At 35.8% G+C, this 23,767-nt stretch overlaps 2 protein-coding genes across 5 annotated transcripts in view; one reads left to right on the top strand and one right to left on the bottom strand.

The window, feature by feature from the left end:
* C14H8orf88 (chromosome 14 C8orf88 homolog) overlaps window positions 1-6,960 on the top strand; it is a 39,091-nt gene extending 32,131 nt beyond the window's left edge. For 3 of the 4 annotated variants that reach the window (XM_012518131.3, XM_058275711.1, XM_058275712.1), the window contains 2 exons: window positions 2,465-2,571; window positions 5,080-5,485. In XM_012518131.3, the coding sequence (XP_012373585.1) occupies window positions 2,465-2,571; window positions 5,080-5,103 (131 nt within the window). In that variant the 3' untranslated portion in view covers window positions 5,104-5,485. Of the gene's footprint in view, window positions 1-2,464; window positions 2,572-5,079 lie in introns of all 4 variants that reach the window. The other variant, XM_071207895.1, reaches the window with a different exon arrangement.
* The window catches only part of NECAB1 (N-terminal EF-hand calcium binding protein 1), a 247,317-nt gene continuing 228,270 nt past the window's right edge, over window positions 4,721-23,767 (bottom strand). The window contains exons 10-13 of the mRNA XM_012518134.4: window positions 21,011-21,123; window positions 14,693-14,770; window positions 13,374-13,465; window positions 4,721-8,357 (exon numbers count right to left, since the gene is read on the bottom strand). Of these exons, the coding sequence (XP_012373588.1) occupies window positions 8,329-8,357; window positions 13,374-13,465; window positions 14,693-14,770; window positions 21,011-21,123 (312 nt within the window). The 3' untranslated portion in view covers window positions 4,721-8,328. The remainder of the gene's footprint in view (window positions 8,358-13,373; window positions 13,466-14,692; window positions 14,771-21,010; window positions 21,124-23,767) is intronic.

The raw sequence follows: 23,767 nt of genomic DNA, 5'->3' as shown, positions 1-23,767 counted from the left end.
TAAGAGTTAGCAAATTATAGCCCATGGACAATATGCCTATTTATGTAAATAAAATTTTATTGGAACACAGGCATACTTTTTATGTATTGTCTGTGGCTGTTTTTGTGCTACAAGACAGTAATTGTGATAAGTTTATATAGCCCACAAGGCCTCAAATACTATCAGGTCCTTTACAGAAAAAATTTGTTGACCCCTATTTTAGACCATTAACATTTAATTATTGATATGGTTGGCTTTAGGTTTATCTTACTGTTTTTCTTTTTGTCTTCTTCTGTTTTTTTGTTTATTGTTTCTATCCCCTTCTGCCTCCTTTTATAATATTTAGATTTTTAACAAATATTTCATTTTAATCAGTAGAATTTTTATCTATATTTCTTTATATGTAAGTGGTTGTTCTAGGGATTATATCATACATACCTTCTCAATTGACTTAATATCATACCACTTCAAGCAAAACAGGGATACTAAAACCTTGCAACTCTTTGTAAGTCCTCCTTTCCTTCTACTGCTCTCACTGCACTGACCTCTTGGCTGCAGTGGTTATTGGTATTATATTTTCATACTTTGAAAATCCCACTAGATGATATTAGAAATATTTTCTTTAAACAGACATGCATATTTTTATAAATCTTAGAAGAAAAAAGCAGTCTATTTGCCCAACTGCTGCTCTTCCTTTATTCTTTAAGATAAAGTATGTTTTCGTGGACTGTGGGAGAGTGTGGACTATGGTGTGGACCATTGACCATGAGGTGCAGCGGTGCTCAGACATGTATTCACTAAGTGCAATGAATGTCTCATGATGATGGAGGTGGTTGTTGTTGTGGGGGAAGGAGTGGGGTGGGAGGGTGGGGGGTATATGGGGACCTCATATTTTTTTAATGTAACATTAAAAAAATAAAGATAAAAAAACTAAAAAAAAGATAAGTTCTCATCTAGTATCATTTGCCCTCAGCTTGAATAACTCCTTTAGCTTTCCTCATAAAAGCAGTGATGGTGACTAATTTTCTTAGTTCTCCTTTATTGGAAAATTACTTTGCATTCATTTCTGAAAGAATATTTGAACTAGGTATTGTTTTCTTGGTTGCCAGTTCTTTCCTTTTAGCATTTTAAAGATATAGTTCCAGTGTTTTCTGGTTCAGCATCTGCTCTATCTTGGTGATAATTTCTGGTGGTTTTGATGAGTAATCCTCAGGTATTTGAATCACTGCTTTCCTCAAATACAGGGACCCTATCTTGGGTCTTATTCATCAGTATTGTTAAAATTCAGGAGGCCAATTACATTGGGGTTGACTAGCCTTGGTCAATCCCTGATTTAAAAGGACCTGCCTTTCTAATAAAGGTCTGCCATACTAAGAAGTACTAAGAAATGGATGCCAGCCAATCAGAAATAATCCCCTTAAGAAGGAGCTTCCCACAGGAAACAGCCCAAATAAGGAGTGCAGCCTAGATATTCATTCAGGGTATTTCCTAGCTTGCTTCCTCATTTGCCCCCATATAAGCTTCCCTTTTCTACTCCCTTGGCATCGCTCCTTACCACATTTGGTTTGGTGTTGCCCCATTGGTGAATTGTTGGCCAAATAAATTTTGACACAGCTTTTAATTTGCCAGTGTTTATCTTTTGCAGTACCTAGCATTGTCCCTGATACATACTAGGAACACAATAAATGTTTCTTGAATTGAATTTATTTTGATTGTGTTAAATTTTTAGTAACTTAATACGAGGACAAGATAGGCTATTAAATTTCAATTTTGGCAGGATCTTAATTGCCAGATGAGTATTACTGCTTTGTTAATACCAGATCACTTAACTAGTCTTGAATAACCTTTGAAAAACGCCATGCATTACCCATATCTCAAACAGCTCTTTTTCTTTTTCCCGAAGCCTTTTCTCCTTTTTTCTCAGTGTCTTAGTTTTCCTGATCTTTTATGACAAATACCACACAATGGGTTGACTTAACAACAGGAATTTATTGATTCATGGGTTTGAGGCTAGAAGTACAAGATCAGGGCATTAGCAAGGTGATGCTTTCTCCCCAAAGTCTATGACATTTTGGTGCTGGCAATCCTTGGGGCTCCTTGACTTGTGTTCCTTCCTTGCATCACATGGCAATGTCTTCTTTCTCTTCCTGGTTCTGTTGTTTTCCTGACTTCTGGCTCCTTCCCATAGCTTTCTCTATGTCTGAATTACTTCTGTTCATAAAAGACTCCATTATTAAGCCCCAATCTCATTCAGTTGGCTACATTTTAACTGAAAATAGTATCTTCAAGAGATCCTATTTACAATGGGTTCACATCCATAGGGATGTGGATTAAGAAAATGTCTAAATTGGGGGATACATAATTAGTCTACCACACATGGGTACTACTCATTATTTTATAAAATAACGGACAGTTAAGGTACAACCCAAAATGGTCTAGGAGAGTTATGTTTTATAACATTACAGTTGATGTTTAATATCTACAGAAAGAATTAAATACAGCAGAGATTTCCTGTTGAAGCTCTCAAATGTTTCCATCTGCAGAAAAAAGCCAGACTTTCTGCCTGATCATCCCATTGTACTTCAAAAACCAGTAAGTAGTTTTCTAATTGTTTTATTTTAATTCTAAGATACTTGTCTTCAATATTTCATTTTTAACCTCTTCACTTTAACATACAATTCAGAAAAGTACATAAATCTAAATATACAATATACAAGTATTATAAAGTAATTAACACTGATTGAGAAGAATTCTTCTATTTGAAAGGTCATGAAAGTATCTTTCCATATTATCTTCTAGAAGCATTACTGTTTTTTAAATTAAGGTCTATAATCTACCTGGAATTGATTTTTCTATATGATGTTAGATGTTTGGGGTGCATTGTCCTTGAATATTGAAATTTAAGTCTTTCATAGGGGTTGGTAAGTTTTCAGTCATTATTTCCTCAAATATTTTTTCTGCCCCTTTTCCATTATCTTCACCTCTATTGTGGTTGTACATTTCATGTTGTCACTCATTTCCCTGAGACCCTGTTGTATTTTTCCCATTTTCTCTCTGTTCTGTGTTTTCAAGTTCAGGTATCTGTCCTCAAAATACTAATTATTTGAGCAACTCAAAGCTGCCACTAATGTATTTTTAATCTCATACATCGTGTATTACATTCCCATAACCTACTTTTCTTTGCAGGCTTTCAAATTGTTATGTTCACCCAGTGTCTTCCTTTATACCTTTAGTCATATTTTCCTTCAATTCTTTGAATTGATTTAGGAGATTTATGTGATTATCATTGATTAGTCTTGTATCTCATCAGGATATTTAGTTTGTTGCTTTGGTTGGGCCATCTCTTCCTATTTCCTAGTATGGCTTGTAATATTTTGCTGATATGTCGGCATCTGAATATGTTGCTGAATTTACACTGATGGTCAATTTCTCTCTCTTGCCTAGTGTTTTTTTCATAGTTCTTCTTTGATTTTTGGTTCAACTTATTCTGAGTTAAAGTTGCCCAGCTTAAGTTATTTGTGTTTAGAGACAAAAAAGCATATTTGTGGCTGACTAGAGGATGGTACCCATCGGCAAAGCTTTCCACAGAGGTGTCTCTTTCAACCTCTGTTCCTAGTGTTTCTAGTCTGATCAGAGCTAAGATTCAAAGTGGGTTCTGCTGACCATATTCACTTAAGTGAACCAATTTCCTCTCTCTGCCACACCCTCCATTTTTCCATGGAGGAAGATGTCTGTTTTCCCTCTCAGTTGGCTGCAGTGAGCTAGGCTTCATGCCTTGAGTGTGGAGGATGGGCACCCTTTCTGGCTGCCACAGCTGTTTGGTAACTCACCGTTGTAGTTTCAGTTTCTTCCTTTCTCTGTCCCTTGGACAGCTTTTGGCCATTTCTCCATTTTTGTGACAGAGCTCAGCTCTGCTTGCCTACTCTGATGCTACCTTCTGAGAACTCCCCTCTGTTTTTATGTCTTTTAATACAATAAAACAAGTCATCCCACTAACTTACTCTTTGTCTCATTGGCTTACTCTTCAAAGTGTCTTTGCTATTCTTAACCCTTTATATTTCTGTCATTCATCATATTCCATCAAAATAAATATACACAATAAATACATAAATACATACCTCTTTGAAGATATTGATTGGAGAGGAGATGAGTTTTTGCATCAGATGGGTTCAAATTGTACTGGTAGTGCTGAATGGTAGTACTGTGTGCATTGATAAATCAAACTTGGATTTACCTTCCTCTAGCCTCAGGTTTTGCCATGGCAGATTAAAATGACAGTCTATCTCATAGACTGGATGTAGGATTAAATGAAATAATGTATGATCGTGCATAATATGGTATCTGTCTCTATTTAGACATGTTAATTTCCATCCTTTATGGTCTTCTGTTTTGACTAGAATTTGAATTTAAAGCTTTCATAATCACTCTTTTATACAGATAAAGACATCTAAGCTTGTACTAAGACAAAATTCAGAATTCTGAATACCTCCTGTATTTTCCATTTTGGGGATTCTAACTTTTGGAATCCATAGTTTTACAATTTTTTTGAAATTTATCTTGTTCACATGTATATCAATGTTTCTTAATTCAAACTCCCTATCTTATTGGTTGTAGGTCAAGTCTTTCAAATATAATGCCACACCTAGAAACATTTAATGAGGAACACTGTACTTCATGATGCTTGAATTTTTTATCTGTTCAAAGTGTGTAGGGACATATGGTCACTTTCTCATTTGCAAACTTTTCCATCTTAACATTTTATTTTATAACATTAACTTTGGTAAAAGTTCGACATACACATTGTTTTGAACAAACCTCATACACTAGAATTGAGTTTTGTTTTTATACGTAACTCTAGATTCCACAGAAATAGAACAGATTTGGAATATAATGTAATATATCTTTAAAATTAATTACTTACACTTTATTAAACACAACTATTTTGCTATTTTACAAATTCCAGTTATTGCAATAGTTTCTATAGTAACATGCATTTAGATCAGTATACACTTAATTAGGCTCATGGTATTTGGTTTGATTAATTAGTAAAAACTGCATTCATTCAATCTAATTGATGATACTTTCTCTTCTATATTACAGGAAAACAACCAAAGTTTTAAGTAGCATTTTAAGAACAGAAGAATTTGAAGATAATTAATCGTTTTATATTTTGGACACCTACAAATGAAGTGGATCTTAGTAACAATAACTGCAATGGACTGTGACAATTGAATTTATTTTTAATTTTCATGGTTGGCTATTTGGTTTTTCCTAAAATGAGAAAGAGATATTTTAACTGTAAAGAATGATCTAATCAGTTTCAGCTTTGCGGCCAGTTACCTGCATAAATTGAGAAGTAACACTAGAAAGTGGGAATATGCTTAGTGAAGTGGGAAGACTGTATTTATAATTTGCATGCTACTTGCAGTTTTTTTCCATCACTTGTAATAATGGACTGGAAATGCAAGCTGTAAAGATTCTCAAATATAAAGTATTTGCTATGATATATATGGTACATACTTTTGTTGCTTTTGAATTTGCTTTTGCTCTGTTTCCCATTCATTTCATACCAGCACTTGAAAGGATTTTTACAATCTATCTAGAATCTTAGAATGATGATGTTCAGTGTTTAATACCTAATTCTCAATGACAGGAGGGAGAATATTTAAGTAGCCATTTCTTATCAAATATATGATTGGTTTCTAAGTTTTCATAGTTACTAGCAGAGATTGACAATTTGGAAACAGAATAATTTATGGAACTTAAAGTTGAAAAATAGATGCAACTTGTGTCTCTAATCAGACCATATGAACAGTAGAAATTAAGCAATTACAAAAATAGGACTGACACTTTGATTTCTAAAGAGAAAATATTTAGGCATTTACAAACAATTCAGGTACATTAGGTTTCAATTCTGTAATTTCCTGTATCTAGAACATGTATGAAAGAAGAATTTTGGGGTTTAAACTTTTTACAAACATGTTATACAGTAAATCTCCTGCAATTTGCGACTCTAAATGATACCCTTAAAAAAAAAGTTTTTTTCTAGCACAGTGTAAAAAGAAAAATGCTGCTATAAAGGTAAGTGTAACTCCATCTACTTGTATTTCTCACATCCTTGGGTCTACTGACAAGAAGTTCAAGGCCAATATTTGGCAACATGGTTATCTTTCACTGAATTCTTAAAACAAGTACCTTTCACTTCACCAGCTTTGGGGCTTGCTACCTAGATTCAAGCTTTAGTCCGTATAGGTTTCCCAACTTGGTCTTTCAGTTCTCCATTTTTCATTATTTTCTCAAAAAAAAAGAATCCTTTTAAATAAAATAAAAAGCATTAACCATAAATTTATTGGTTAATTTAAAACAATATTATATATAGGATCCAGTCCAATTTTTCTTTCGCTTTTTGCTTTACTATTTTCCTTTTATACTATAAATATGAAAATGTGAATCTATACACACACAGAGATTTGTATAGAAGCTTGGGTCAGAATTACCATATATTTAAATTGGTGCGCTTAATAATTTGCCTATTTTCAAGTGCTTTTTGTATCTATTTTTAAAAATATGATAGAACCTATACCAATATGGAATCTGGATGGTGCTTCCATTTAATGAGCACTGTTGCTGAGGGCAGAACCCGTTTTTTGCAGTCATGCCTACCATGCTAATTTAGAAACCGCCTACTAATCAAAAGACGATGTGTTTTCTAAATCTGATACTGAAATGGACCAGCCAGAGTAATGTTTTGATTGGCTATGATTTGTCTTTATTGGAACCAAATTTTAACCAACGTTTTCAAAAGTCCCCTAGGTTCTAAAGTCACATGATCCTTTCTTACTGTACATAATCAGAGTGAGACTTCAAAGACAGTTTATCTATTTGCCTTTGTACATATGTCTACCTTGTTTGAATAATCATTGTACATCTCCATTATTGTTGTTCTTTGCTTTGTATTTGAATTAAAAGAGTTGAGCCAAATGTTGCTCTCATAGTGTTTATCTTTAGAATTGACCAGAGACATATATATCTATATATACACACATACACATATACTTCTCAATTTATTCATTTTTTAAAAGATATTACATTCAAACACATATACTTTTATGTGTATGTATATGTGTGTATATGTCAAAATTATTTATATCTAGTTGAAAAAAATTTATTCATTTAAAAGTATGTATTCCATAAACTAATTTCAGAAAATATTTTAGGTCAAATTTTATATTTTTTAAAATATCAGTTCGACTTTGAGTTTTCTAGCAATGGAAAGTTGGGGAAAAATATTTTTTTTCCCAGTAGCCTGTACTCTCAAAGGAATTTGAACTAGTGAATAACACAGTGACAAATTTCAATGTGCCTTATATTTTCCTTAGAGAGATTTATAATCAGGAGATTTAATTATTCAAAATATTTAATATATGTACTTTTAGGCCAGAGTATATAATGTATAGTTTTACTATTATAGTTGTTTTAATGTTAAAACTGGAAAGCAAAGTATGTGCCCATTACTTTCCCTATTTTTATGAAATTTTATGCTTGTTTTATATTTTGTCTTTATTCAGTTAAGTTAAATCTTTATTTTTAAAGTATTTTGAAAACCTTATTTAATTTAAAATGCTGATAAAGTTAACCCTCTCTGTCCCATACCAAATCCATATGCCATAATATTTGAGCCACATTCTCTGCAAGTAAAACTCTCTTTTCTTTACTTGTTTAACTTACATATAGGGAATTATGATACTAATAAATGATATAATGGTATTATGTTACTAACTGGTACCCTAACATCACAGAATTGTTCATTTATTGTGAAAAACTAATTTGTAAGCTTACAAATAGAAATTCTATGGGTTTACAGACTATTAACTTTTAAGTAATATAAAGCAAATACTCAAGGGATTATGAATTTGGGAATCGAGCAGGCATTATTGAAGAATAGATTTTACTCACAGAAAATCAGTTCTTTAAAATCACAAGACATCAGTTAAACCCTTTATATGGCATAAGACTGTACAAAATCTGTCCTAGGAAGTAATTTTCTAAAAGTTCCCACTTTAAATATTTTTCATCTCTACATTTCTTTACATATTAGGATTTGCCACTTAATAGGGTTTTCAGTTAGACTGTAGCAAAAAAAAAACCAACAACGCTTAGCATCAAATAGTAGTGAATTTCGAAAATTGAGCTAAAACTCACATGAATTATAAAGTTTCAGACTAGATTTTAAAACACTGTACATAGTAAATGAAAGTATAAAGATTAACAACCATCAAGAATATTCTGACATTTGAACAAGAACCAATGTTTTGCACTTGGAATCACAAAGAAAATACCTAGGAACATCTAGTTGTTGTTCAGGATCCACCATGAAGCTGGAAAGAGATGAACATTTTTTAAATAATGAAAATAACTGCATCCTACATGCTGATTCTTTTTTTTTTTTTCCCTCTGCTAACATTCCTTTTTTTGACACAGATTGAGAGCCAAGAAATTCAAGGTGCATGCCATTCTTAAAAAGAACATTTCCCTCACCTTTACTGTGTATTCTTGTTCATCATCTTTCTCGTTAACCATTTCCTGACTAAGTCAACATCGAACTCTTTCTATTTGATTGTTATTTGTACCATTTCTTTTTGTTTATATAGTCTAACTAAAATTGTTTCATGTGAATAGAGCTGGTCTTGGCAATGAGATTACAAATGCTCTGAAAATAAAAGATTGGGTATAAGCAAGAGGATGTATTGTGGATGTTTTTCAGTTTTATATACATTGTAAAATTGGAATTGTTTCCCACTGTATATAAATACCTTAAAGAGAAATCTATAGCAAAGAAGATTTGTGGAATGCTGTGAGAAACAGAAAAATAGAAAGGATTAAAATTTGTTTTCAAAGCCTTTTAAAGTAGTTTGCTGGCAGTAGGATCTTTCTTATTGTGTATCTTTTTCTATAACTATAGGTCTTTCTCCTATGATAAGGAATTATTCAGTCCCACTAACAGAGTTCACATACTGTTTTGTCTGGGTGGCTTAATGGCTAATGGACCTGGGTTGCTGTATTCCAGGATTGCTCATTTGAATGCTTTAAAAAAATTTTTGCATCCTATTTTGTGTTTATTATATAAATATACTTTTAAAATTTTGTTTGAGTCACCAAGTTTATTATTTCTATTAGGCTTTCCTAGTTCAGAAGTTATACATTCAATTATTCTAATAGATGCCCTTAGATTTTTAATATACATAATAAATGAATGCTGTTTAACAAAATCTAAACTTTAGTATCTCTCTCCTCACTGAATGATTTTTATATTTGAGGGTTCATAGGAATCTCTCTAAGATTGTATTTTTATATATGGCTGCACTCTGGTTTAGTGGCTTTATTTCTTGAGATGTATCTTAATCCATTTAGAAATTGTAATAGCAAAGCAACCCTTTTTTTTTTTTGAGATTTATCTATTTATTTATTTATTTATTTCTCTCCCTTCCCTGCCCCTCACCCCGGTTGTCTATTCTCTGTGTCTATTTGCTGTGTCGTCTTTTGTCTGCTTCTGTTGTTGTCAGCAGCACAGGAATCTGTGTTTCTCTTTGTTGCATCATCTTGTTGTGTCAGCTCTCTGTGTGTGGTACCATTCCTGGGCAGGCTGCACTTTCTTTTGCGCTGGGCGGCTCTCCTTACGGGGTGCACTCCCTACACGGGGGGGACACCCCTGTGTGGCACGGCACTCCTTAACGCGCATCAGCACTGCGCATGGGGCCAGCTCCACACAGGTCAAGGAGGCCTGGGGTTTGAACCGTAGACCTCCCGTGTGGTAGATAGACGCCCTAACCACTGGGCCAAGTCCGCCGCCCCCAAAGCAATCTTATTAGAAATAATTTGTGAATTAAATTAGAATTACAAACTATGAATCCTGTTTCAAAATGTAGTTGTTTTTTTTCCCTTTCAGATTTTAAGTTTATCTGAAATACTAATATATTTTTATTTTTAACTTTCAAGGCCATATAACATAAAATGCATAAAACTCATTATAAAAAAATTGTAGAAGAAATGAAAATTTAACAGAATAAAAATAAAAAAATATAGCCAATAAAACCATAAATAATATGTATGTGAATTCCAGCTTTTTCTTAAGGCATATGCATGCTCCTGCAATGATAAATCTTTTACTCTGAAATAGGGTGAGATGCCAAAATCTTCTTTGTGGAGGTTTTAAAAATTGTGCTAGAAACCAAAACTAATTTTTCTTTATATTCTATCAAATTCCAGTAGTAATTGCTGAAATTAGATGTGATATTAAAATTATATAATGTAAAATATATGCCAACAATTAAGAGACATTAAATTGTATTTAATTCAGGCTCAGGGAACAAAATTTGATCCAATCTTAGTTGCTCTGTTTTTCTCTCTAAAGTAAAAATGCTCTGAGAAAGAATGTAACCTCAATGACATTAATAGAGCATAGACAGTTAATCCATGATAATGAACTAAAATTGGGCCCCCCATAATCTATTAGATTACTTTAAATGTCCTGTCTTTGCTCTGCCAGTTTTTTCTCTTGGTAACTTAATCAGCTTCTGTTTCTACTCTATTCTTGTTCAGGTGTGCTTTTTTTTTTTTTTTCCTGGAAAGACTCAACATGCCATGTAAGAACAAGATTCTTCCTTTACCTTCTATATTGTTGAACTAGTGGTTCCAAGATTATGATAGAGTTGAAATCAGAAGTGATGACAGACACAAAAATACAAGCATCAGGTCTTCTTGGAAATTTTCATGATTCCTTAATTTAGGAAATATGTTTCCTTATATTATATACTGTACTAGTACTGCATTAGGGTAGGGAGTGGGATGTGAAAATAAATAAGATTTGGATTTCACTTTCCTGTATTCTGTGCACAAAGGCTGCAGCAGTCATATTTACAGAAGTTACTTGTATCCTACCACTTTTTTCTCCATTTAAAACAGTCTGTTCAATCCTGGTATAATACTTAAGCTAATTCTTTTAGAAAAATTCAAGGCAATCATTGAAATCTATTCCTTAATAACCCACACTACTATATTATTAACCTATACCTTTCCTCAAGCTATGGTGCAGCCTAATTTAAATGATTAATTGAATTGTGAATCAATAGAAATTTTCAACTATCTTCAAGGCTTTTATATTTGAGGATTAAAACTGAAATATATGGGAGAAGAAATTTTACTAGTCTGTCATCTCTAGACAAACCTGTCCTTAAGATCTATAGTAAATGCTTATTTGAACTCAGGCTGAGACCATAAGGAGAGTTATTCAGCTCTATTCTGAAGTATTTTTTTAAAGATTTATTTTATTTATTTCTCTCCCCTTCACCCCTTCCCCAGTTGTCTGTTCTCTGTGTCTATTTGCTGCATGTTCTTCTTTGTCCACTTCTGTTGTTGTCAGCAGCACGGGAATCTGTGTCTCTTTTTGTTGCGTCATCTTGCTGTGTCAGCTCTCCGTGTGTGCGGCACCACACCTGGGCAGGCTGCACTTTCTTTTGCGCTGGGCGGCTCTCCTTACAGGGTGCACTCCTTGCGCGTGTGGCTCCCCTACATGACATGGCATGGCACTACTTGCGCGCATCAGCACTGTGCATAGGCCAGCTCCACACGGGTCAAGGAGGCCCGGGTTTGAACCACGGACCTCCCATGTGGTAGACAGACACCATATCCACTGGGCCAAGTACGCTTCCCCTAAAGCATTTATACCTTATCTTTCCCCATCTCCTCACCCAACTTCAATTCCAGAATTTACTTTTTCATCTTTCATTTGTTGCCCTATCCACCAAAATCTACCTTTCAAATTCTCACCACTCTATTAAATTGTTCTATTGAACCATGACCTCTTTTCAAATCCAATTTCCTCTCCTAATTCTCCTCAGTGTTCTTTATAATCATAATGCCTCCAAGGATCACTGCATTCTTGCAATCTGACTCCTGGTTTCCTTTTACTCTACTACTATGATTCTTCTGTGATTCACTTTCCTCAGGATCCTAATAAAGGAGGCTTTTCATTCTCCACCAAACTTTAAATAAAGGCATTTCACCAAGCTTCTGTTGGCTCTATTGTTCTTATGTATATACTTTCTTACCAATCCCAGGCTTCAACCTTCACCTTACTGATATTATCTACTGAAAACTATCTGCAAGTGGAGTCCTAAAACCCTTGGCTAGCTCCAGTCAGCTGCTGTTAGTTGCTGGCTAGAGTATTGTCCTCATTGACCAACTGCTCCTCTTCATGTCCTCTTCCTTTCTCCTCCCTGTCATAGTTTTCACTGAATAGGTCAAACCTTTAATGGCTCCATGTTACAGTAAGAACAAGGTTCAAACTTATTATGGTATTTTCAACTTCATTCCCCACTGTCTCCCTTCTTTCCACATGTCCCACATATAAGCCTTATGCCTTAGTCACACCTATTCACAAATAAGCAAAACATTCACACTCTTTGCAGTTCATGCCTAGTACTTATTTATACTGAGGTGCCCTTCCTTCCCATGTTTCCTTGTCAAAATCTCTTAAGGTCCAATTCAAGAGTCATCTCCTCCTTAAAAACTGCTAAAGAAATAATCACTTCCTCCTTTAATTCCCCAAAGCACATTATAACTCTAATGGTAGCTACTACATTATGCCTTGAGGTGAGTTCATTTCTACAAGCATTTGTCTTTAATAACTGATACTTCATAGGTAGGGACTGTGTTTTACTTTGTACCTGCTTTAGCTTATATCATAATGCTTGTTCATATTTGAGACTCATTCAGTAGCCAGTTAAGCACCCATATCACCCCAATGCCTAAGACATATTAATACTCAAGGGTAATTGGGACAGATAGATGGGTTGATGAACAAATGAATTTTGCTTCTGAATTATCTTAAATATGATTTGTCTAGGCCAGATTTCTTAGATAATTTCATTTCAAAGCATTCTCTCCATTATCCTTTCCCCAATTATAAATAATAGTTCAGCAACTATTGTAATAAAAACATTTTAGCATAATTTCAATCTCCAGTCCATGGTCCACTTATTTCAAATTGTATTCAATACACTGAATTCCAACATCATAAAGGATTTGGGTAATTTTTAGAAGTATCATGATCTAGCCTATACTTCATGTTAAAATTTTAATGATGACCAGCAAATTACTCATGTTATGTTCAGTATAGCCAGGAATACAATTAGGACCAACTAAGGACTGGAGCTAACAGAAGAAATACATAGACTTTTTGTTTCTTCCCTGCCTCCTCCCACTTTAATATGTAAAGAAATTATAAAGGGAGCACCATTAATAGTGTGAGTGTATGAGTATGTGAGAAAAGAATATCTTCAAAAAAAAAGACAGTACAAAAGTGCACAGAATCATTGTGAACCCAAGATAATTACCAGGAACTAGCATAGTAGATGTGAGCTCTGGGGTTTCCAAGAAATCCACGTTACTTCTTTGGAACATCTTGCTGTAATTTGTCTGATGATGGCTGTATAAATAATTATAGGTTAAGGCTATGCATTTGTATTTATAATATTTCTAAATAGAAGCAGTAGAGCTCAAATTAAATTAAGATGGCAACTTTTTGGATGATTTGGATTAAGTGCCTGAATACAGACTTTTTAAAATGGTTATTTAGCCTTTAAAAAAAGACTCAGGATAATTTAATAATTTACATAAAAGGAATTTAAAAAGATCATTAATTCTCTACAGAATATAAAACAATTGGAGGGAACCTTTAATTGTAGCAGAAAGTTTAAACAGAAGGAAGACTTCTTGACTGTTAGGATATTTTTTAAAAAATAGGGTAGTTTAGAAAAGGCCTGTAGAGTCTTTATACCTAGAGGATAAAAAGAAAAGTCATCTAATGGTGTAGGCCTGGAAGCACTGTCAAATAGGTTTCCTTTAAGTCTCCTATGCTGAAATTCTATAGTTCTCAATTATGCCTTCACTATACCACAAAGTGCCTTTAAGAAAAGCCACTAAAATCAAACTCTTAGATGAAATATATATCAGTGGAATTTTCAGGTATTCCATTTCTTCCATCACCATATTTTAATATCCTAACTATCGACTTGTTAGAAAGCTATATTCTCTGTGCCATTTAAAACCAACTGAAAGTTTCCTATAATCTCATAATCTCAGAATAACAAGTATTTCCTTGTTCCCACTTTTCTAATTATATATTTTGTTAGTAATTATTTTACTTTCAGGGAAGTTTATTTTTTTATCTGTGCCAATGTCCTAAATTTTCCCTTAATTTTCAGTGTTTAAAGACATTTAGCAAAGTTGTTAGGCTGTAATTTTCCTAACCATTTATATAGTTTATTTGTAAAATAATAATCACAGAGCTTATTTTAGGGAAAATGAGAAGGTAAATAATTTTTCTTGTCCTCCGTTTTCTGCATCCTCTCTCTCACCTGCCTGTATGTAGTAGATGCCCATGAGCCCTATTTAAACCTTATCTAAAAGCATTCATTAAATAGTTAAGACTAAGAGTAGGCATATAACCAAAGTATTTGTGCTTCAAGAGGAAAGCACAATGAAAATACCATGCAAGAAATTCCTAAATATGTCATATTCAGGATAAATGAGCAAATGGGACTGGTTTTAAGGCACAGTACAGGAAATGAATCTTTTCCTATAGGTCCTAAAATTGTCTTATATGTTGCTACCTACTTTACTTCACAAAAAGTAAGTTCTGCTCATAACGTACCTATTCCATGCACTACTATTCTCCCAGAACTCATAAATCATGTAGCGAGATTCATTTGAAAGCTTCTGTACAGAGATCCTGGAAAGGAAAAGAAAATGCATAATTAGTTACAGTAAATTTAAAAACAAGGAGCAAACTAATTTTTCTTATCAACTCTGTGTGGTATAAAACAATCATCCATTTGTACATGAAACTACTTAATGTGTCTGCATAAAAATTGAGTATTTTTGTCAAGGGTTCAGTATATCTTTTTGGCATAAGGTTTTTTCAGTTTTCTTGTTTGGCATTACAAAGAGATTCGATATCACAAATATAACTTTGGTATAAATTCATATATTATCTACTAATTAAAGATTTTTTGAGCATTAGTTGTGTGAGAGTTCAGAAAAATATGATTGTGCCCTACTGTCCTTGACCTCAAGTATAACTCTTTGGCTTGAGGCCTGTTAACTCCAGGCCTGTTAACTCTACAGTGATTGCCAAATTCTTGGCCTTACTCCCTTCCTCTATTGACAGCTTTGGCCTGGGATCCTGTTCTAAGCCATTTAAGTCACATGGACCACACTGTTGCTATACAAACTTAACTCCTAGCTTTGTCCATGCCAAATGGTTTTTCCTTTTTTCTCTCTTACTCTTCAACTTCGTCTCAGTCCAGATCAAGTTTAAGAATTCACATTCCTATCATAATTGTAGTTTTAAACTGCTTTTCTAGTTTGGGGAAAACAGATTTGTTCCTTCTAGTCCTTTGACAAGCCTGAATATATGTAAAGGCCTATATATTTTGGAAAAGTGAGGAGAGTAATGATTGAAAAGACAGATTGAGGTGAAGTGTGTCTATTTAATCCCAAAGCAGTGAGAAACCAATGAAGGTTTTAAAGCAAGGAAAGAGACATGGTTAGAGCCATGTTTTAAAAGATCCTTTGATGGCACTGTGGCATATGATATGGAGGGCAATAATAAAAACAGGAAAAAAGCTCAAAGGTCAATGGAATAATTAGGTGAGAAGTGATGAGGATCAAGGTGAAACAAGAAGAAGGAACAGATGAATAAATGAGAGAATGGGACAAAATCAAAGATGCCTTTTTTTATTTCTCCCCTTCCCCCTCTCCCTCCTTCTTGCTTTTCCTTTCCCACTCCCCCCTTCCTGTTGTTTTGTTTGAATGTCTGTGTTCATTTGCTGTGTGATCTTCTGTATCTATTTTTCTTTTTGTCTTCTCTTCCCGTCTTTCTCCTCTAGGATTCACTGGAATTTGATCCTGGGAACCTCTGATGTGGAGAGAGGTCCCCTGTCAATTGTGTCACCTCAGTTCTTGGTGTATGCTGCACTTCACCTTGACTCTCCCCTTCATCTCTCTTTGTTGAGTCATCATCTTGCACAGGCACTGGCTCACCACGTGGGCACTCATAGAGGTACTCCGCTTACTGCGCAGGCACTGGCAAACTGCGTGGGTGCTTGGATTGCCATGCAGGCTCTCATGTGGGCATTTTGCTCACCACATGGGCACTGGCTCACCACGCGGGTACCCACATGGGTACTTGGCTTGCCACACGGCAGTCGGCTCACTACATGGGCACTCGACTCACTGCATGGGCACTCGGCTCATCACATAGGCATTGGCTTGCCAACATGGGCACTTTTTCTCTTCTTCTTTTTTTCCAGGGGCCCCAGAGATCAAACCTGGGTCTTCCCATATGGTAGGTGGAGGCCTTATTACTTGAGCCACATCCACTACTCCAAAGATGCCTTTAAAAATACCACAGGTCCTGTACAACCTAATCTGTCACAATACATTTTCATTAGAAAGCAAAATGTGAGGCTAGAAAAACAACAGGACATTGAGTTTATAGAGAACAAAGAAGGTACCAGGAAAATAAAGATTAATGTGGATTTAGGATTTACCTAAGAATGACCAGCAGATGGCGGTACCTATACACAAATTTTTAAAGCTCTTTGCCTATGACTCATAGTGTTGTATATCTAGCTTGATTGATGAAGGTATAACACAGCAAATATTCTTATAAGCTCTAGGTTATATTTTCTAGGAAAAGTTTTTGTTTTAGGCTCATAGGAATTGAGTAGAAAGTGAAATTTGAAATGTTCTAATCCAAGGAGTTCATGGATGGGCCTTTTGGGGGTTCCTTGAAACTCCAGAAATTATCTGTAAATTAATGTGCTATATACTTTTTCCTGGGAAAAGAATCCATAGCTTTTGTCATAGTCTTGAAAGTATGTGTGAACCACAAATATTTAAGAACTATTTGGTTAGAGAGTAGTTCAATCTCTTTTATAGCCAGGGAAGCCTAGGCTGAGAATAACAAAATGCATTGCTTCAAGTCACATAATAGATTAGTATCAGAGCTGGGACTAAAACACAAGGTTCCTCACTTCTAGTCTAAGATTTTTTGTATGTTTTAAATAAAAATTTTTATTGAAATATGACTAAGCTCTCTTCATTTTTCTTTTTGAATAGTTATTTTCTCTAAGATAATGGTTCTCTAATTTGTGTGCAAAGATATGAGTTATGAGTAAAATGCAAACCAGAATTGCTTTACAGACTGAATGCTTTCAATTAAGGGCCAAACAGACCACTACACATAGCCATGACATCTGACATTTAGGCACCTTGCTATTTGAGACAATACAATATCAATAATGATGTGTATACAACGAGAGCACAGAACAAGAAAAGGTTAACTATGAAATAATCTTTAAAAATATTTCAGTCAGGAATTGTTAAAAGGCTTAAGGCTTGAATGTTTAGTTTTCAGTTATTTGCAAACCTGAAATTAAGTGACACACCTGTGAGCTGCCGCTTATGTGACTTTACTAACCTAGAACACCCTTTATCTTCCTCCTTGACCTGTTTATACTTCCTGTGACAGTTGACACTCACTTCCTGTTGCAAACGTTCTTTGTCTAAGCTGTCTGTGTGTAGTCACTAAGAGCTTTAGCTGTGAGCTTTGACAGAACTTGAACATTCCTAGCAGTTGGAAAACGAGTGAATGAAATGGCTTCTAGGGGAAAAGGATGTGGCTCTAGAACAGGTGGGGGGTAAGGACCTTACCCAAGGCAAGTGGTCCATGATGGACAGGATTCTTCCTTCCTCTTGATTTTCTCTTTCCCCCATCCCACACCTTAATTAACCTAAAGAGTCTGACTACCAGAAAAAAGGTGCATCAGGAGGGACAGTCCCCACATTCTGCCATAGGAAGATCCAGATACTCCTAAATGATTAATGGCTCAATGTGTGGGAATCATTAGTTCTCAAAGATGTTTCTCTAGCCTTGATCCAGCCTCAGAGTCGATTCTTATAAATACAATCCCATATTCAATTTCCCTCACTTCTTGACATGGAGTTTAATACTTTGAGAATCTAGAGTTTTAGAGCTGAGTGTGACTTTAGAAATCATTTTATACACACTAACAACTTTGAAATCTTGCATCAAGAACATGGCTTTCATTGCTCTCTACCTTCCTGAATGAAGTATTTTGCAACTATTTTCTCCTTTTCCAACTAGAGTAAGTTCTTTGAAGAAAAACTGTTCTCCTCTGGCGCCAAGCACAGTTTTGAGAACACACTGTGTACACTACATATATTCAAATGTTTGCCTCCACAAACGGATTAATGAACTTCATGAATACAAAGTAAGTGCAGAATCACAAGCATCAAATGAGGCTTGTATATATGTGCTTCTACATGGGTCCACACAATTCATCTGCCTGAGATCTTCAGTAAAAACTCAGATTTAAATCTCAATTGATTGATTACTATGAGGAAGCCTGTGTCAGTCCCCAAGCGTCTGAATCTCCTAGTCAACTACCTAGAGGGCAAATCTTCTCTACTTCAGTGGTCTGACTTTAACAAAGTGGGATCTTATTGTAATTGGAACTGGAAGGATCTTGCCTATTATACTCTTGGTTAACCACAGAAGGTCCAGGGAACTAATTCAAGGATGCCTGAATGTTGGCAAGAAGGAATTAAATGTGGGCTTTAGAATCAGACAAACTTGGGCAAGTTATTTATTCTGTCTGAGCATCAGTTTCCTCCTAGATGGATATAATTCATGTCTCAAGATTGCTGTGAAAATTAAGAAAATGGATACAAAATGCCCAATCCAGTAAATCCTCAGTATTTTATGGTAGCATTTCCTATCTAACCATGGTATGGCTAAGCCAAACATGATGAGTGAATGAGAAAATGTCAAAGCTTGGGTAATTTGCAGAACGTTATTTTGTTAGCCAGGTCGTAAGCAATCATGTTGGACATATTGGAGCATGACTGATGGTGTGAGTGGCCCATTTAATTATTCATCAATCAGTATAGGTAGAAAATTGAATTTAATTAACTGGTAAAACTGAAAAATGAATTTAGATAGGTGTCCCCACCATAACATGTGTATTCCACATATTCCATCCATGTGTGATGAATCTCTAATGTTCTTTATAGTTGACTTTTTGATATTTCCAGTAAAAGGAAATTAGCTGAAAAATCAGCAGCAAGAAGGAGGTAAAGAGGTATTAAGAACAGTCCAGTCTCGCAAAGGAAAAGGAGAAGAAGAGTATATTACAGGGAAGCAGACTTGGCCCAGTGGTTAGGGCATCCATCTACCACATGGGAGGTCTGCGGTTCAAACCCCGGGCCTCCTTGACCCGTGTGGAGCTGGCCCATGGGCAGTGATGATGCACGCAAGGAGTGCCATGCCACACGGGTGTTCTTTTTGAATTTTCTAAAATGAAGTTCTATTTCTAAGTATTCTCCCCATTCTCTTTTGAATCATTGAACTAAAAGGACTAAAATGGATTTTGATGTGTGCCCTTCTGTGCCTGATATAAAGAAAAACAGAACAAAAAATAATGGAAACAGCATTTCCTGTGTTTCTGTTACAATGGTACTACTGGGAAGTGCATGAGCAAATCCTCTATACTCTATACTCTAGAAGGGTCGTCAGCTAGTTGGACAATGAAGGGTGCCCAAATGCAATAGTAATCCTGGCTCACATTCAGTGGGTCCTCGGTGGATATGACCAGTGCTGTTCTGGGCTAAGCCTTTCACATGGACTATCTCAGTTAATCTTTCCAATCATCTAATGAGGTTATGAGGTTTCTCATAAGGAAACTGAGGCTCAGAGCCAGTTAGGGTCTTTCCCAAAGCCACAAGTCTAGTAAGAGCCCATGTTTAATTCCAGAGTCAAACTTCTTAGCTGGGGTGGTATTCTGCTGGAATATGAATGAAAGATAATTACTGGGAGGAACACCAAAGCATTCAGAGACAAAGAATGTGTTTGTGTACACACACATACAAACCCTTGTAGAGGATAATGAAGTATAGTTAAAACAAGCATACATGATAGGATTAGAATTAGTTGTGGAAGTTTTCAGGAGCAGGAGAGTTTGGGGCTGGGTTTTGGATTTAGGGCAGGGCATGGGATGGCAGAGACCTGCAACACATTTCTGTGTGTTGAGAATGATCAATCAAATGCACAAGATAGGAATTAAAAGATGATGCTGGAAAGTCCAACAGCAGCTGTGCATTATGGCAGAGTGTCCAGGTGAGGGAAAACAAGCGATAGTGATATGTATTGCTGGGGTCTGTTGGTAGGATACATGCAGAGTCAGCATAGACATCTAACATTTGATAAGACACTTATTAGAGAGTTACCGCAGGTTTCTGATGAAGGGAATTCTATGATAATGGTTTCTGAAAAATTATTCTAGCATTTGTTTATTTGCCAGGTTAGAGTGTAGAAACTGATGATGAGGAACAGTTAGTTAATTTTTATAGCCTGAGATAATAGGACTCTGAGCTAGGGATGGACAAGGAAAGAGGAAAGGAAAGAGATGTTGAATTTTCTTCTATGCCCAAGTTCTAAAATCATGATTTCAGAGATCTGTGCACTTTCATAATGGTTAAAATGGTTACTATGCCATCAGGCATGCTGCCAAGGGAGCAATCAGAGCTAGATGCTCTGGAGTTTGGGCCTCATCTACCAGAGACAATTTTAAATCAGACTGTGAACTTGCCTGGCTGCAAATGAGGAATTTAAAATCGCCTTAAAACTCCTCAGTTAGATTATTCTTTCCATTTTATTTCCTTTGGTGCCACTAATGATCAAACTGATACAAGGTCCAAGCATAAATGAGAAAACAACCTGTTATATTCTGCAAACTGCGTAACCCAGAGGTTGGGAGGATCAGTGTAACTTAACCCAAGGATTCCCAAATGCTAGTCTTCCAGATCTGTACCCTCCCGAGATGTTAGGATGCCTTCTCCCCCCACCACCCTCCATGCCACTAAGGAATGTACCCGGAGAACTTACCGCAAGCATCCAGTTTGGGAGGAAGCACTCTCCACATAGTGTTTTAGAGCAAGTTGAAATTCCTCCAAGTCCTCCTCAATCACAGACATCTGACGCTGCACAAGCATGATATGCTGTGAGGAAAGGGTGAACATTACTGGCTGACTGTCACAGAGCCTTGCTGCTAAGCCAGACCCCAATGCCCATCCTATCCTTCTACACAAAACAAATGATTTTTGTTTATAAAATATGACCAACGAAGGTCAAGGCGATTCCACATAATAAAACTATATTAATACTGTAATATACACAGGTATTTGTCTCACTTCTAGTAGCAGAAGCTAAAGGAAAGTGTCTTTTACACTGATGTTTTCCCCTTTAAAGCAGTGATTCTCAATTAGAATTACTGGGGAGGTTTAGAAATTACAACATATCAGAGTCCCTGGAGTGGGGTCCTGGCAATGGGACTTTAAATTTTTGACCAAGTGATTCTAATATGCAGCTAGGGTTGCAGTCACCAACTTGGAGTTATTTACCAAATTTTAAAGAGAAATTTATAGTCCTAAACTGCACTGTGCACAGCTCCAGCAAATCCTTGGATATACTGTGATATTAGACATATTTATTGTAAGAATCATTTCAAACACTGAAATTTTAAAACTTCAGTATTCACTGATGCACTTTCAAAGGTACATTAACCATATGGGATTCTCATGCACATTAAGCACTTAGAATAGACCCCATGCAAAATCTCATGGTGTTAGATGGTGCCTGCTTTAAATGGATTGTATTGGGTTGAAGGCCAACTGCTTCCTATAACAAATCCTATTACCATTATAGAATTGATATAGTTTTAAGACTTTCCTGAAGATCTCTATAGGCTTATTGTGGAATTTTGATCTCAAGATTAATCCTGTCTTCTTCAAGGATTGAGAGTGAATCATAAAAGTACAAAAGAGAATAAGGATTGGGGGCAAATCAAAAGTATAAAATAACCAAAGGACCATCTAGAATATGAAGAAAATAACTCAGACATATTACCCAAATAGTGGTAAAGCAGAATTAAAACCCTGGCCTGATGGCTACTGCAATGAGGTTCTCATTTCACGTTAATAGCTACCATTTGTTGAACACCAATTGTTTTATAGACACTATTTTAGGCATTGCATATATTCAGCAAATGCTCCTATTTCATGTCAGGTAAATACTAAGAGCTAGATTCTGGGCATTCAGCAAGTGATCAAGATAGAATTCTGTATTAGTATTGGTAAAGAAATAAAACAGGCTTGAAAACTATGTCTTTGGGTACAGTTACTGGCACGTGAAACTGACTATACGTAAACTGACTGAAAGTCTATTCAGTGTTTGAGAGAATGTTTACTGGAACAAAGAAGTTTTGAGCCCAATCTTAAAAACCTTAAAATGTTTACGTTAAAATAACATTTGGGCCGCTAAACTTATATGAGCTCCTGAAGCAGGTTGTGAATACTGTACACCCCCCCCCCAGGAAAGGAAATACTCTCCAATGGGCCATTTCAGATGCAGTCTATGCAAACAGTGGATCAAGAACCACCTTTCAAAAAAAGAATAATGGACAGTTCCTTCCCCAATGGGCATCCAGTGTTTAAACAAGGAACTGTCATCGAAAAGTACCTTCCCAGCATGAATTCATCATTGAAATGGGTGAGTGAATCCTGCATGTTTCCATTTTATCCCCTTTTTAATGACAATTTATATGGCAGTTCCCAGCCCAGCTTTATTAATGTATAATTGTGTGTGTGGAGGAGCTGGGAGGGAGCAGATAACTTGTCTTTTTGTTCATAGGTTTGTCAGAATTCAAGGGACTACATCCTGACCCTATGGAGAGAACTGAACATCATCAAGAGATCCTTGATTTTGAGACAGAAGCAAAAATGAAGAGACATTGGGTCCATATAGAGTCTGTGAGTGTGTTCTCTATGTGGGAAGGGAGCAAATGAATATTTGAGGACCAAAAGGTGAACTGTGGCAGAGACTCCAAGCTATTCATCAAGAGCCATTTCTTCTTTCTAGGTACACAGCATTGCCCAGCATCACTTACGATTAGCTAAAACCAACTGATGAGTTCTCACCAATGGAATATGAGCAGATGTGTGGGTACCACTTTGAGCCAAGACTTTTAAGAAGGATGTGAGCCTCCTTCACATTCTCTTTTCCTTTTTGGTTGGCTAGATGAAGTCCTGATGGCAGAGCCACAAGACGAAAAGAAGCTATGTCCCTGAGCCATTGTCTACTGGACAAGGAACAACCACTCACTGTGTTGTCTCCATAATACATTTTGGATCTATTTGTTTCCATGGCCTAGGCTTCTTAATGTAAGAGACAAGGATGAGTTTAGTTTTCACATGAAGGTAATATAAAGCAGGGAGAAAAAAATATTAATTAATGTAACCTGGCAGCCTACTGAGTCAGTCTCCCACTCCTGAGTTAAGCAAAAACAAAGGAAACCAGCTTAAGCCAGTCCTATAGCCAAAAAAAAAAGGATGCACAAGAAAAAGCTAAGTCAATACCAATTCAGCACTAAATTCCATTCCTTGTTTGGCAAAAGGAGCAGGTAAAAGCCAAAATGGTTGAATGTGATGGGGGGAACTGTTAATCTTAAACTAGGGCACTTGTGCAGGAAAGTTAGACCTCTTGGGTAGGCTGTAACCTCTAAAGTATACAATCTATGGAGAAACAGAGGAAGGGCTGTGTGCTAGGCTTAGGGGTATAAATTGGTTCATTTTCCTTTGTTCAGTG

Source organism: Dasypus novemcinctus, chromosome 14 (genome assembly GCF_030445035.2).
Source record: "Dasypus novemcinctus isolate mDasNov1 chromosome 14, mDasNov1.1.hap2, whole genome shotgun sequence".
NCBI classification, from domain to species: domain Eukaryota; kingdom Metazoa; phylum Chordata; class Mammalia; order Cingulata; family Dasypodidae; genus Dasypus; species Dasypus novemcinctus.
The sequence above is the reverse complement of the archived record's forward strand: the minus strand, read 5'-3'. Positions and strand labels throughout refer to the sequence as shown.